The 14,903-nt window shown below is 38.7% G+C and overlaps 1 protein-coding gene across 2 annotated transcripts in view; it reads right to left on the bottom strand.

Moving 5' to 3' along the window:
• The window catches only part of dnah9 (dynein, axonemal, heavy chain 9), a 137,078-nt gene that overhangs the window by 47,273 nt on the left and 74,902 nt on the right, over positions 1–14,903 (bottom strand). For both annotated transcript variants that reach the window (XM_077625613.1, XM_077625614.1), the window contains exons 53-58: positions 13,570–13,731; positions 12,389–12,622; positions 5,402–5,482; positions 4,670–4,849; positions 3,952–4,182; positions 2,429–2,623 (exon numbers count right to left, since the gene is read on the bottom strand). In XM_077625613.1, the coding sequence (XP_077481739.1) occupies positions 2,429–2,623; positions 3,952–4,182; positions 4,670–4,849; positions 5,402–5,482; positions 12,389–12,622; positions 13,570–13,731 (1,083 nt within the window). The remainder of the gene's footprint in view (positions 1–2,428; positions 2,624–3,951; positions 4,183–4,669; positions 4,850–5,401; positions 5,483–12,388; positions 12,623–13,569; positions 13,732–14,903) is intronic.

Raw genomic sequence — 14,903 nt, 5'->3', positions numbered from 1 at the left:
ATGTAAAGAAAGAAATACCTAAGAAAATGTAGGTGAGTTTGAATTTTGGAAGCAGACGTTGCTTTTGTTCTTCACAGCTATGTCATCATTACTTAGAGGCCATTTATTTTTAAGTGCAACTTAAAATTAATTTCAAACAGATAGGTTTTGCAATTTAAAGTGTATGGGATGATCTTTGTGGACATATTTTCAGGACATCTGCAGTGGATTGGCAAGAATCCCCAAATGTGAATACAGGCAGTGAAAACAAGACCAATAGTTAGAAGATGGAATCTCCAATGTAAAAACACATTAACCATCGTAAGACCAGAGGAGGTTTAGAGAGGATGATGATAATATGTATTGAAGACAAAATTTAAGTAACCAAAAGCCCCATTTTAATTTTTTTTCAATGAAAGCTGGGCCAATTTACTCTGCAAAGCACAAATCCCTGGTCGTGCTGAAAGTGGACTGTTAGGTTCTCAACTCTCGCACACTGCATCTCTCACACATTTCAAGCCATTCTTATTTCCTATGCCACAACTTACATTTTTCATGCCCCCCAAAAATATCACTTTAACCATTGTTGCTGGGTGTTAAAACCATTCCCTTTAGATTTGCTGCCCAACTGTCATACCAAGCTAAAGAATGTGCACTGTCAGTACAATGTTGTTCACTTCAAAGAAATTGTACCACATATATGAGGGTAAATGTGTCTTAAGGGAGTGGATGTGCATTCTCAACTAAAATACTCATAAATCACTGAATTCTTGAAAGATTTACAAACTGCTTGGTATACAAAAAACATGTATGTGTCTTATTCAAGATGGATTTTTGGAAAATATTAGTATTCCTGAACTTGCAGTGAAAAAATATTGCATCTCAGATATTTATGATGAACCAAGCCAATTGAAAATTGAGCAATCCATATATATTTCAAAAGACCTGCTCTATTGACCATTGTTATGCTATGTTTATTGAATGGCCCAATGAAAAAAATGACAATTTTATGATGCCATTTTCAATTCTGATTTCTGGAGCATTTATGTTGTCATATTAAATATGACATATAGTTGGTAAATTGAAAGTCCTCGAATGGTGCCCCATGAATACAATGATGTGAATGCATCTGCATTTTAGTAGGGAATAGATGGCTGCCACACCATTTTAGGAAATGCAGTTCCGTGTTTTCCAATGGTGCACAACTAGATCTTCAAAAGAAGAAGTATTGTTAAGGACTTTCAGCAACATTTAATGTGCTGGGTAGTGGTATATGGGCTCTAATATGGACCTGATCATACAGTTATGGTGATCTGACAAAAACAGTTTTAATATCCTATCACTAGGAGCTATTTATTTCATTTTTCGCAGTCCCTTTCAGTGGGAATTTCATAAGAAAACAACTGAAGAAATCCCTTTTTTTCAATCCCCCAAATACTGTAAAATCAACAGCACACCAAAAGTGAGCCATCTGCTTTGCTGAGTCCTTCTTAAAAATGATGATTCTTGCCACACTTTGCTGTGATGAAATATGAAAAATGTAAACAATTGAATCATAGCAGAGCCTCCTATAGTCTAAATGGATATAATGGGTATTTAAAAAAACATTGTTGTATAGATTGCTGGTATTTTGAGCTATAATGTCGACCTGATGATAAAATGCACCCACCAAATTTGACAAGAGAATTATTGGTTAATATACTATAGGCCATACTGGGCTATAAACCACAGGATGCTACATTGCTTAATGGAATATGCACTAAAAGACATGCAACTCATTAGCCTTTAAAACCACATAAATTAGCTCATTTCAAGTGGGAGGCGGGTGGGGGGCAGACAGGGGTTGGACCACAGTGTAAGGAAGCAGTTAGCCAAAGGAAGGTTGTCCAAATAAAAACCCAGGAAGCACAAGGTACGATATAAACACAAAATTTACTAAAAACGACAGGAACTAGGGAGGACAGGGACAGAGGAAACAATGATGACGTAAGAGCAACACTGTTCCAAGAAGACTAAACAGAAAATGTGGGATTAAATAGACAAATAATGAGACAAGGAACCGATATTAAGCACAAAAAGAAGAGGGGAGGCTGATTGCCAAGACACATGAAGCAAGCAACAACAGGCAAATAAATCAGTAATCACAAGGATGAGATACAAGAAGGAACAAACCAGAATGAAATCAACTTTAAACATAACAAGGAAACAACAGAGAAAAAAACCAAACAAAAACACAATCACCCCCCACCCCCAAAAAATAAAACTTATTTTATAGTCTGGTCTGTTTCTGTTGCATTTAAACAGTAAGTACTAGATAGTTTAGTGTGCAACATTCTATTGATTTTTTTTTAAATTCACATCCTGATTTTTCTTTGTCCTGTAAAAAAAACAACCAAAAACAACAACAACAACAACAACAACAACACAAATCTCCCATTTCATCTCTTACACTGATCTTGTTTTTGATGGTGGCAAGCTTCCCTTGAGCAGCAGCCAGCTCAGTGTTGGCTTTATTCAAAGCATGGCGCTTGGGCTCTACCTTGCAGTATACTTTGTGGAATGTGACTATGTTCAAAACCCAGGAGCAAAGACCTGCTGCTGCGCTCGATTTTGAGGCAATGAGTTCCGGCTGGAATTCTGGATCCTGAATTGGTTGAAGAAATAGACACTTATTGAATTTATAAGGAGAATTGAGTATGCCAGTACTGCTTTATCATAAGACGGGTGATGTACTTGCACTGAACACTGAATTACAAGATACAAACCTGGTTATTTGCCCAGTAAAGGGAACAAACAAGCGATATATAAAAATGACCGTAAATTGCTCTGCCAGCAGTTTGAAGAATTACACAATATGAGTTTGATAATAGGGGCAGTATTTTCTTCTAAACATCTCAAACAACCGGTTAAACTATCTAGATTGGATATTAGTGGCCCATTAATTATTAAGTTGCCTAGTTCCAAACTCTATTAAATATCCAATTACGTTAAAGAAAATTGAAGCGGCACACACATTGGAAAAATTAAATATATAATCTTTGTTTAGAAAATGTCCTAAACTAAAATCTGTGATTGTCTGACTAATTTATAATATGAAAGACTTTACAGGAATAATGCACACAACACAGGATATTAATATGGGAATACATTCTAGTGGTAACTGAGAGTTTTACTAATATAACAGACTAAAGAAGGTATACAAGGTACGTACCATCAAGCAGTGTAATAAATCTAATTAGATACTGCTGCTTTAAACTTAAAATATTATATAGTGTGCTTTTAAGAGAGAATACCTTCACATTTAATTTTCCATACCACTTATATATTCATAAGGGTCGTGGGGGTTCTGGAACCTATCCTTACTCACTATGAGAAGCAGGCGGGGTGGACCCTGAATGGGTTACTAGCCAATCACAGAATTATTTGAATTAAATTAGATATAGGCAGCACGGTGAACAAGTGGTTAGCTGGTCCACCTCACAGTTCAGAGATCAATGATTCAATCCTTGTTTAGTTCCTGTGTGGAGTTTGAATGTTCTTCCCGGGCCTGCATGGATATCCTCTGGGTACTCCAGTTTCCTCCCACATACCAAAAGCATGCATACCAGGCTGGGTGAACTCTCTAAATTGTCCACTAGTATGAATGTGAGCATGCATGTTTTTTTGATTCCGTGTGGCCTGCAATTGGGTGACCCTGTGACTCTTGTGAGGATAAGCGAAATGGAATATGAATGAATATTACATACTGTATAGAACAAAATCTATGTATATTATATTAGTGACTGTGCAATGTGATATCTATAACCAAAGAAGTCAATATCACAACCAAATAATTTTGTGAGCAATTGATTCGCCATATTTAGTTTAATGCTTGGGAATTTTAGATGATATGTAAATCAATTAAGTGCAACTACTAAAACTGTTTTTACAAATTAGCTATGCCAATAGGCAAACAACCAAATATTTACTCACCTGCAAGTAAGGCTGAATAGCTTTTAGACACGCTTCGGGGATGTTTTCCTTTTGGAAATTAATAAGGGAATCAAGAAAAGCGTCCACTTTTGCCATCATCAGCTTTGCGGCTTTCCAACTACGATCCTTTGGAACTTTGCCGCCAGGCGACATTAAGACCATGACGGCCGCTGTGACATTGGTAACTGCTGCCACTGGAGAGCCAAATGACTTTAACTCTGTCAGGTTGTTCTAAAGTGAGAAAAAATAAAGGTAATCAGTATATAATTAAAGACGAATGCATGTTGGAATGGTTTGCAGTGGGAAAAAAATGAGGGATGTGAAAAAGGAAAGGTTTGAGAAAAGAAAGAGATTAACCTGCACTGACTTTGAGAAGACAACAGAGAATTCAAATTAGTACATTTTAGGGAGCATTGGAGAGCTGTGATTGAACTGTCTGTTCTGGTTGTTTGAATAGAGAGAACCTTTTAAATGTAAGGGTTGTTTTTAAAAATCCCACAGGCGGCACATAAACCTATATGGGTTTCAGGGGATGAACTAAAATTCCCGCAGAGCATAAAGAATAGATCATTTTAGCCAAGATAAAATTGATTAGTATTTAATCTCAACATAAAACCCTGAATGATTTAAACCAAAAGCAAAGATGGAAAATGAAAACTCACACTGAAGTACAGAGAAATGTTGGAAAGACCCAATGAACGATAAAATAGTGACACACTTTATTGAGAGTGTTAAGTGCATCGTGGGCAGCAATGAGAGCTGGTTCAGTCTTAGCCAAGTCCTCTTCACAATCTTTTTGTTTGCCACGGACCACGATAGCCATGGCTGCCACCTTTTGCTCTTCCTCATCAGCCACTGCTTTCTCCTTGGACATCTTCTCAGTTTCGACTCCAACCACCTGATGGCCGACACATTTTATTATAGCTCTTATAAGCATGGTATTTCATGCGTGTTTAATGTGGGGTTTGATACCTAAAAAATACAGTGAGACACCCAACAGCTAAGTACCAATGTAACCTTACTGAAGTATGTTGTATATTTATTGTACCATACGTATATCCATTAGACAAGAAGGAAACCTGATGAATGTGTCTCACGTTCTGTAAAATTTATATGAACTACTAAAATCTGAGAAATGTGTGCATTAATCTCAGTGTCAATCCAGCATGAAAATCCTTTTAGGCTGAATGAGCAGATCTTTTTAACAGTGCTTCCAATTAACTAGCTGTAAAACTTAGCATCTAAAATTTTGAGGGAGCACAACAGTGTCTTATGTCGTCAAAAACAAACAGACAAATTTTCATTTACCCTCTTGAAATTTGGGTTAGTGGAGACTATTTCAGGACAAATACCCCTCGTTATATGTATAGGAAGAAAGAAAAGGTTCCTCAAATGGGAAACTATCAACATCAGTGATATGCGCTTAAGTAGTGCGGACAATTGTTCTTGCCTGGATCAGCTTGTCAGCATCCTCATTCTTCTGCTTTAGCACTACTTCTTGAGCTGCTAGCTTGGCCTTGAGGTCATCAACCTGTCAAGATGATGGAACATGAAAAAGAGTACCTAGGTCGGGAAGTTCAGATCAGCTGATACTCGAACTAAAACTGCTATGCTGGGTGAGTAAGTGGGCAATTATATCAGGGTCTTAAGGTAGCTACTGTACAGCTTGCCCAAGAAAAACATTACTAGAATAATTTTTCATGAAACATCATGAAAAAAAATTTCCATTCAAAAATGTTAGCAATTTCTCAAGACTATTTTAAGGTCAGAACAATTTTAAGACCCACAAAGAATGTAATATGTTTTCGATCTGCCAAACAAAGGGGGTTGAAATATGTGTTTATTCATAATAGCTCAACGTGACCGGACGTTTCGTCGAAAGACGTTTGGTCCCCGGACGTTTGGTCCCCAGACGTTTGGTCGACCGGACGTTTGGTCGACCGGACGTTTGGTAGAACGGACGTTTGGTAGAACAGACGTTTGGTAGAACGGACGTTTGGTCGCCGGGTTCGCTCGCTGTCAAATTATGACAGAGAGTTTACTGTTGATATTTTGAAATTAGATATTTAGATATTAAACTCCCTCTCTCTCATGATTTTGAGAGCTGGTTTCAACAGTAAAAACCCGGCGACCAAACGTCCGTTCTACCAAACGTCCGGGGACCAAAGGTCTTTCGACAAAACGTCCGAGTACAATAACTCAAAAACCCTAAATACCAGAAAAACAAGGCAGAAAGAGGAAGGCCGAAAAATAGTGAGCGTCAAGTCTCCAATCCACGGTGAAACATTGAATACACTACATTACATTAAGGAAATGACCCTAAAAAATAAGATGCCAAGTGAATGAGTCAGGTAGCAGAGGCCCCATGAGAATGCAGAAGAAGGGGAACAAGCAACCTAAGGTGACAAGCCCCTTAGATGGAATTTACCACAGGTAAGTTGAAGAAGGGGCTGACCTTAAGAAATGCCACCAATGGCTAACACACACACACACACACACACATATGTATCTGTGGGTATGTACTTTGAGTTATTGCTATAATTAAATGGAATAGATATATTTTGGCAGAGTAATTCTTGTTTTTTGTTTGTTTGTTGTATCATTATTGTATTCAAAGTTCCATGGAATTGAGTGAACTATTGTATATTTTAGAAACCTTAACATCTTGTCAAATTTCGCAATGTAACAAAGATGATTTGACATTTTAGGGAAACTGGACAAAAGAGCATCACAATGAGGCCTCGCCCTTTGCGGATAACATTTTGGGCCCTGCAAGATTTGGCCAAGCACCAGGCAAGTGACCTTTAAGCTTATAACAGGAACTACTCTGTCTAAGAAGATAAAGGGAGAGGTAGGTACAAATGGTATGCATATCTAGAATAAAATGCTATTTAAGATGCTATTCCCACACACAATAATACAGCAACAGTCACACCCATGATCAGATCAAGGACAGCCGTAAAGAGACCTTAAGGCTATTAGAAAATCCTCATAACTCCTCGACAAATAGGGGTTGCATTTCTATCTGACTCCATCAAAATGCAGCATCAGGGAAATAAAAACTGTTTTTCATGCTTGTCTTTAAGCTAATTAAAAAATAGTGAATCCGGCCTTAGGCAAGACAGGCTTTTCAGATTGTGACAGTACCATGTAATGGATTCAGTCAAACATTAGAAGAGCCAAGTGAGACATCAGCATGATGAATAGGCAGGGACAAAGAGCAAGGGGAGGTAAGGATTGCGTTAGGAAGCAGTCCCAACTAATTGGTGCATGGAACATTGAATGGGTGGCATTTAATACATGTGAGCAGGTTCAGGTTTTTGTTGCTGTTATTGTTTTTCTTTAATCAGGCACTATTATAGAATTTAAGCCTACAACTCAGTTTAAAAAGCAGCGTCAACAAACTCTAATATCTCCATTCCTTGTACTGTATTCATTGAAAACTACTTTAAATGAGCACTTGGTAAGCTACATCTGCACCATCTAATCAGATCTGATTCAAGATGTCATCTCACTGTGGGATGTTTGTTATAACAAGAACTTGAGTCATTATTAGTAAGTAGCTGGCTAACAAACTAAAACATTTGACTATATCGATACTTTGGAACAAATTGTTGTAGTGACATATCTGCAAAGTACACTTGCAATAATGATCTTATCCTATTCATGTAAAATTTCAAAGACTTTTCTTTATTTGTTAATTCTGGCGTACAGGTTTTCAGGTGTGTGATGTCCATGTATTTAGCTAACTTATTTTCTCCTCAGGCGGCCTGGCGGATGAGCGGTTAGTACGTCGGCCTAACACCTCTGGGGTCCTGGGTTCAAATCCAGGTCTGTCCACCTGTGTGGAGTTTGCATGTTCTCCCCAGGCCTGTGCGGGTTTCCGTCGGGTATTCCGGTTTCCTCCCACATTCTAAAAACATGCATGGTAGGCTAATGGGACACTCTAAATTCCCCCTAGGTATGAGTGTGGGTTGGGATAGTACAATCCTCACCGAATCCATATTCACTGATGCCACAAAAGCCCACAATAAATATTCTATTTTTTTTTAAAATCCAGAATATGACAAAAAAGATCAACATTTTTCCCATGTTGTTATTGTTATAGTATAATTGAATACAATCTTAACTGGGGGCCAGCAAATCCCATTTTTCTCTTTGCCATGAGAAAAAGTGTTGCATTATAATTAAAATGAAAAAAAGCAAATTCAATTTAAATGCCTTTTTTTAACCACTAGTAGATTTTCATTGAACTATTTTCATTGTGCGATTAGTATTTACATAAGTATATACAAATGCATTAGGTATTTATTATATATATAGATTATATTTAGTCTTTACATATGCATATAACTGTAACGTTTACGCAATACAGTTTGTGGTAATTGTATACTATAGTACTTGTATTTTTGTATAGATGCAAAAACATGTAGTATGGTAGGAATAATAGTGGTAATCCTACTTTGCAGTTTTACGATTATCACAGCCATGTCTTTTCTACATATCCGTGGAATTCGTGGGAATACTGTAGAGACTAGACTACAACAGAAGTATCTGTGAGCAACAATAAAGTTGCCGAGGAAGAGCAGGTTAGCAGAGTGCATCTTGTCTTTGTAGTGAATCTGCAGAAAGACAGGGTCGTCCAAATGGAATTTTGGGTACTGCATAAAGAAGTCTGGAGTGGCAGAGAAGTACGCTAAGTACAAGACATGCACAAGAGCAGTAGAACACAACTGACCCTTGTTTATTCGAGGTGGGGGTGGGACTGCATCAAGGTTCAACTCTGAGTACCTTTGCAGTGGTGGTATAGGTATCCTCGTGGAACATACAGTTTGTAGATGACAATGTGATCTGCAGTGAAGGCAGGAAGCAAGTGGCAGCACGCATCAGAAAAAAAGAGGAATGGAGATTAGAGAGCAGAGTAGAAATAGTTGGGCTACAGTGAGAAAAGAGCAAAAGAGGAGGACTTAAGTACTTGTGGTCAAGGTCAGGGATAAGGAGGTAAAGAAAAAGTTTTAAGCAGGCGGGAAGGTTTTATTTGACAGAAGAGTCTGCTTGACTGAAGGGCAAGATCTATAACACAGAGGTGAGGTCAGTGATGATTCAAAACAATTCTGCTAATAAGAAGTCAAGAACCAGAGCTGTATGGGGTGTAAATAACGTTGCTGATGTTTTTTTTTAGAAGCTGACAGGTTGGATAAGATAAAAATGACTTCATCAGAGGAAGAGCCTAGATGAGATGTTTTGGATACAAAGTTAGAACGGGAAGACGTTGATGGTTTGGATACAAAGTTAGAACGGGCAGACGTTGATGGTTTGGATGCATCCAGAGAACAGATAGTGAGTATATAGTGGGAAGAGATTGTTGAGGATGGAGCTACCAGGCGGGAGACAGAGAGACCAAAGAGTAGGTGAAGAAATACAGTGCATAGTTGATAAATACTGTATTCATTTATTAAAATGTACAAGTTTAACTATTGCAATGAAAACTTGCAAAATTAGTGTACACAGTTGCTTGTTTAATAGCAACTTTCTACTGTAGAGAATGAGCAAGCAGAAAAACACAATTCAATGTTGAATAAACTAAAGCACAACCTTCAAACAAATGTAGAGGGAAAACACCAAAATGTCCTGTAGAGAGTGGATGAATCATACACTCACAGCATGTCCTACAGCCTTTTAGGATTGTTTTTAACCCTCGTGGCCCTTATTTATCATGACCACGGCAGCCCCTGGTGAGCTGCACAACTTGCTGCACTGAATGTTAAATAACAGTGCTTATGGTAGTATGAATCCATCTAAAGGCACTGTGTGCATAAATAGAGGATGTTTTTGCAAAGATCTGCTCTCTAATTAGAAGCTGTCCGCATTAACAAATGCTATTGTGCATGTGCGTGCGTAAAGATAATGAACTCTGCATTTAAATACAATGACACATCTTTGTAGTGTGTGTGATCTACACATTTTTGGAATTTGTGTGATTTTGTGCAGATTGACTGAATTTTTTACAGTAATTGTTGTAAGGCTGAACTGTGCATGTGGGTGTTTGTTTGACGTGCATTTGAAGGATAAGGGTCATAAACTTTCTGTTGATTTTTTTTTTTTTAATCTTGGTTTTGTTTGTTGCAGTATTATTTTTCTGCAAAAAATGCCCTTTTCATCCCCAAATCATTTATAGAGTGCATAACATTTTATGCAACATTAATACATGAATGGGGAAAATGACTCAAAACTGCCTCTTTGCTCTTTAATGCAACAAACTATTCTTTGTTCTGCACATTACATTTTTGTGTTTGGTGAGGTTCAGCAATCATGAATTCTAATTTGAATATCGGTTGTTCTATATATTTAGGGGCCAGGTACATTTTAATGACTAAATTATTAGGCTCAATCAGTCATTCAATTTCTGAACCGCATATCATAAGGCATGGGTGCCAGAGCCTATCCCAGCTAAGTACAGTCGAGGCTGAATTGGTGGCCAGCCAATTGCAGGGCACAAGGAGATGGACAAACATTCGTGCTAACAATAATTCCTAGGGGAAATTTAGAGTGTTCAAACAGCCTACCATGCATGTTTTTGGAATGTGGGAGGAACATGGAGTACCTGGACAAGACACATGCAAGCCCAGGGAGAACATGCAAACTCCAGATAGTGAGGATTGACGTGGGATTGAACCATTGACTTGAACTGTGAGGCGTAATTGCTAACTACTCAGTCGGCGACTATTGATCTTATTTTGTAAATTTTATGTTCCAGCATGCCCGCAATGTTATTATTCGGAAACTCAGGGACATTTTTTTTCGACGGGCAGTATGGGGGACAGCCTGGGGCGCAATCTTGGGGGCATACCAGAGTCCTCCTCCATTTAAAAAAAATAAAAATATTACCACTACTCTAATATACCCACAGGCGGAAAATAATCCCACACCGACAAACAAAAAAAAATGGTTTAAATACACAGACAGGGGTTGATGACAATCACAAACACCTGGTTGACACGAGGGAAAGAGTCAGAAAGGACACAGCAGGTGAAACCCATACAATCACGCAGATAGGACACACAAGAAAAACACACCCAACCATCAAACTCCTACAAAACATGACAGTAGTTTGGTGTCCTTAGAAGCTCTGTGCTTTTAACTTGTATAATCATTTCTGAACCGCTTTATCCTCATTAGGTTCGCAGGAGGGGGGGGGGTGCTGGAGCCTATCCCACCTGACTTCAGACCAGAGGCGGGGGAATCGGTGGCCAGCCGATCGCAGGGCATGAGGAGACGGATAACCTTTTAGAACAATTTTAAAAGGCTAGACATCCATTGTTGAACTCATTAGCAATTTTTAACCAATTTATGGTCAGGTATGCCATATCACCAATTACAGCACAATATATTGACAATATTTAAAAAAAAAACGTTTTTATTTGATTAATTGTTTTTCACTTCAAACTTAGTTGCAAAAATCACATAATTACAGACCTTTGACATTTTAGCCGTTAATCTGAAGAAATTCCAAAAAATAAGTCCCTACTATAAATTGTATTGCTTGAAAGGCACTTCTTAGGTATCGTCTTATCAAGCTTCTCCCACAATAAATAATTGGGGTTCAACTCTGGTGACTGTGATGGCAACTCCATTACGAATCGAATACCAGCTGCCTGTTCCCTAAATAGTTCTCACTTAATTAGAGGTGTGCTTTTGATCATTCTCCTTCTAAAAGAATGCAACTAGTTCCAAGCAAGTACTTTCTACAGGCTATGGCATGGCATTGAAAAATAGAGTGATAGCTTCTTTCCTTATTCACATCTACATTTAAGAGTGCCTAATGCCATAGGTCAAGCATAGTGGGGGTAATGTAATGACCCTTGTGTGACCCTTTGGTGCTGAAAAACCAGAATTTTGTACTGAGCAGCGGCAGCAGAGAACCACCTTGAAAGGCTTTAATGGTCTCACCGAGTCTGGCGCACTTGGACGCCCATCTGCTCGGGTTTGGTCAAATGCCAGAGTGATTGCCTGGCAATCAGATCATGCCACATGATTTAGTTCATAAAAAAACTTAACCTTACCAAAAAAAAAGTCATTGTAATATTGGAGATAAACACTGTGAAAAATCTATGTTTGTTAAAATGTTTCTATTTTGTCAAAGGCAAATTCCTTTATAATAAATTCAGGCGCTGTTATCTGTTAAGCCACACCTTAAAAGACCAACTTGTAATTTTATAGCTTCACTCATTAACATTTTTTCAACACTGCATATCACCTCAGAGTTTTAGGGTGCAGGAGCTACAAGAGTACAAACGCATCTTACATCGAGCGAAAGGCGGATTACAACCTAGAATGGTCAGGTAAAGATACATTAAAATGCCATGTTGTTATGTACCTCCATTACAAGCTTCACAAAACAAGAGAAATAATTGTAATAACTCGGCATGAACAATACCTGCGCAGTGGTGCTGTTAAGCTTCTGTTGTCCATTTTCCAGCCGCTCCATTTTACTGCTTAAATCTTTACTCATCTGGCCCAGCAGATATTGGTACAGTTTAATCTGCTCCAGGAAAGACTTTGGTGTTGTGTAGTTGTAGCGCCGCTCATTGGCCATGTACTCCCTTGAGGTCTGATTGACACTAATGTGGACATGTGCCATGAATTTACTGACAGATTCCTTCACTTGTGGCTGCAGACAAGGAAAAGGCACATGCAATAGTCCCTTAGAAATACAGCAAAATCAATTTGTATTAGAATGTAACAGTGGTGGGCCGTCAGGTCCTGCAAGGCCTTCTCTGCTGGCCTAAAAAAATATCTGAATCATAGAGTGATGTTAAATTTACTGCCCATGAATAATTATTAAATAATTCTGAATTATCTGTAAGGCAGTCTGGCAGATGAGTGCTTAGCGTGTCGGCCTCACAGCTCTGGGGTCCTGGGTTCAAATCCAGGTAGGTCCACCTGTGTGGAGTTTGCATGTTCTCCCCGGGCCTGTGTGGGTTTTCTCCAGTTACTCCGGTTTCCTCCCACATTCCAAAAACATGCATGGTAGGCTGATTGGACACTCTAAATTTGATTGTGGGTGTGGATGATTTTCCGTCTGCTTATCTGTTTGCAATCGGCTGGCCACCGATACAGGGTGTCCCCTGCCTCTGGCCCGTAGTCAGCTGGGATAAGATCCAGCACCCCCTGCAACCCTAGTGAGGATAAAGCGGTTCAGAAAATGAATGAATGAATTATCTGTCATCTTATTTTCATTGCTTTTCCCCTGATTGCGCTGGTTCCACTTTGAGCTTTCTTTTCGGGTGATGACTGAAATGCAAGGATAATCTGTATGACATCATATCTGAAATCTTCTTGAGGAAAGAAAGGAGGATAGATTTAATCTACAAATTAAAATGTTTTTTGGTGAGTAAAATAATTTTGCCAAAAATTTGGCTGCATTTAACTAAATTATATTGCAATTTTATTAGGTTATTATTGATGTTTTTATTTATATGTGTCGCAGCTGTAGCTGCAGTAAAAGTTTTATAGCCATAAAAAAGCTATTGAGGGTTGGATTGATTCAGACGGAGCACTACTGAAGGCCTAGGTGTAAAATGCACGGCCCACCACTGGGATATGAACAGGTTTTACTTCAATGTTGTCCACTTCTTGCAGGAACTTGAGGCTGACTGATTCCAGTGCCTCCTGTGGCCATTCATGAAACCAGTCAATAGATGTGCAGTTTATGACGGCAGGGAACTTCCTGCTGCGAACTCTCAGTTTAGTGCCTACTGGAGAAAAACACAAAGCCACCTAGCAATCACACAAGCGCACACACACACACACACACACACACACACACACACACACACACACACACACACACACACACACACACACACAGACTGTGTATGAGGTTGCATCCTCCAATGATTAGAACTCACTACAATCAACATGAAAAATGAGAAACAAAGAATAAATTATTGGAGCTACATCATTAAGCAAATAAACCCTCTGGCAGATTTGTGAATTAAAATATTGTGGTGAGCTCTGGGCTATGCAGGACTGATTGGAGACTAACAGCTGGCTTGTTCTGAGGCCCAACCAGGTGCTTCATCACGCTCAAAAAGCATACAGCAGGCAAACTTCAAGGACTCTCTGATCATCAACAACTCAGTTAACAGCGAACAAATTTGACATGAAACTTTTGTTTAACACATTGTATGCTCCAATAGGGGGGACACAGCGGAATGGGTGGTTATCACGTCTGCCTCACAGTTCTGAGATCGAGGTTCGACTCTGGTTTCCTCCCACATCCAAAGACACGCATGATAGTCTGGTTGAACACTCAAAAGTATCCCTCGGTTTGAGTGCGAGTGTGAATGGTTGTTCGTCTCCTTGTGCCCTACAATTGGCTAATTCAGGGCGTTCCCCACCTATTATCCATACGCTGGGATACGCTCCAAGATCCCCGTGACCCTCGCGAGGATAAGTGGTGGGGAAAATGAATTAATGAACCATATTTGTTTTGTCTTTTGAGTAAAAACAAATCTGTTGTTTTTCTTTGGTGAGTGATTTGTAACATTTCTCATATTAAGATGCATCTTCTTACAATGATTTTTTTTGTAGGTGAATTGGCATTGGCTCCTCGGTGAGCGATCTATTGGGGAGACCTGAACATTAATTTATTCTGAAAAGTAACATCACTTTTATTATTTCATATTTTTTGTCTACATTGCTATTTAACCTGTGCTCAAGATAAGACAATAAATGTGCAGCTCCAGTTCAACAATGCATAAAATATTGTTTTCCCATCATGTCCCCCATGTAAATTTTGGACATTTTAGACTCTAACAGATACAAATGTCAAGATTAAAGCTCACAACATGCTGCATTGATAAACTTCCAAATCATCTGTTCTGGGATGACTTTCCCATCTTTTCTTTTTCTCTTTTTTTTAACTTTGTCTTGCTGATTTTGATCCT

Source organism: Stigmatopora argus, chromosome 18 (genome assembly GCF_051989625.1).
Source record: "Stigmatopora argus isolate UIUO_Sarg chromosome 18, RoL_Sarg_1.0, whole genome shotgun sequence".
NCBI lineage: Eukaryota > Metazoa > Chordata > Actinopteri > Syngnathiformes > Syngnathidae > Stigmatopora > Stigmatopora argus.
Note: the sequence above shows the minus strand (reverse complement) of the source record. Positions and strands in the feature narration are given on the sequence as shown.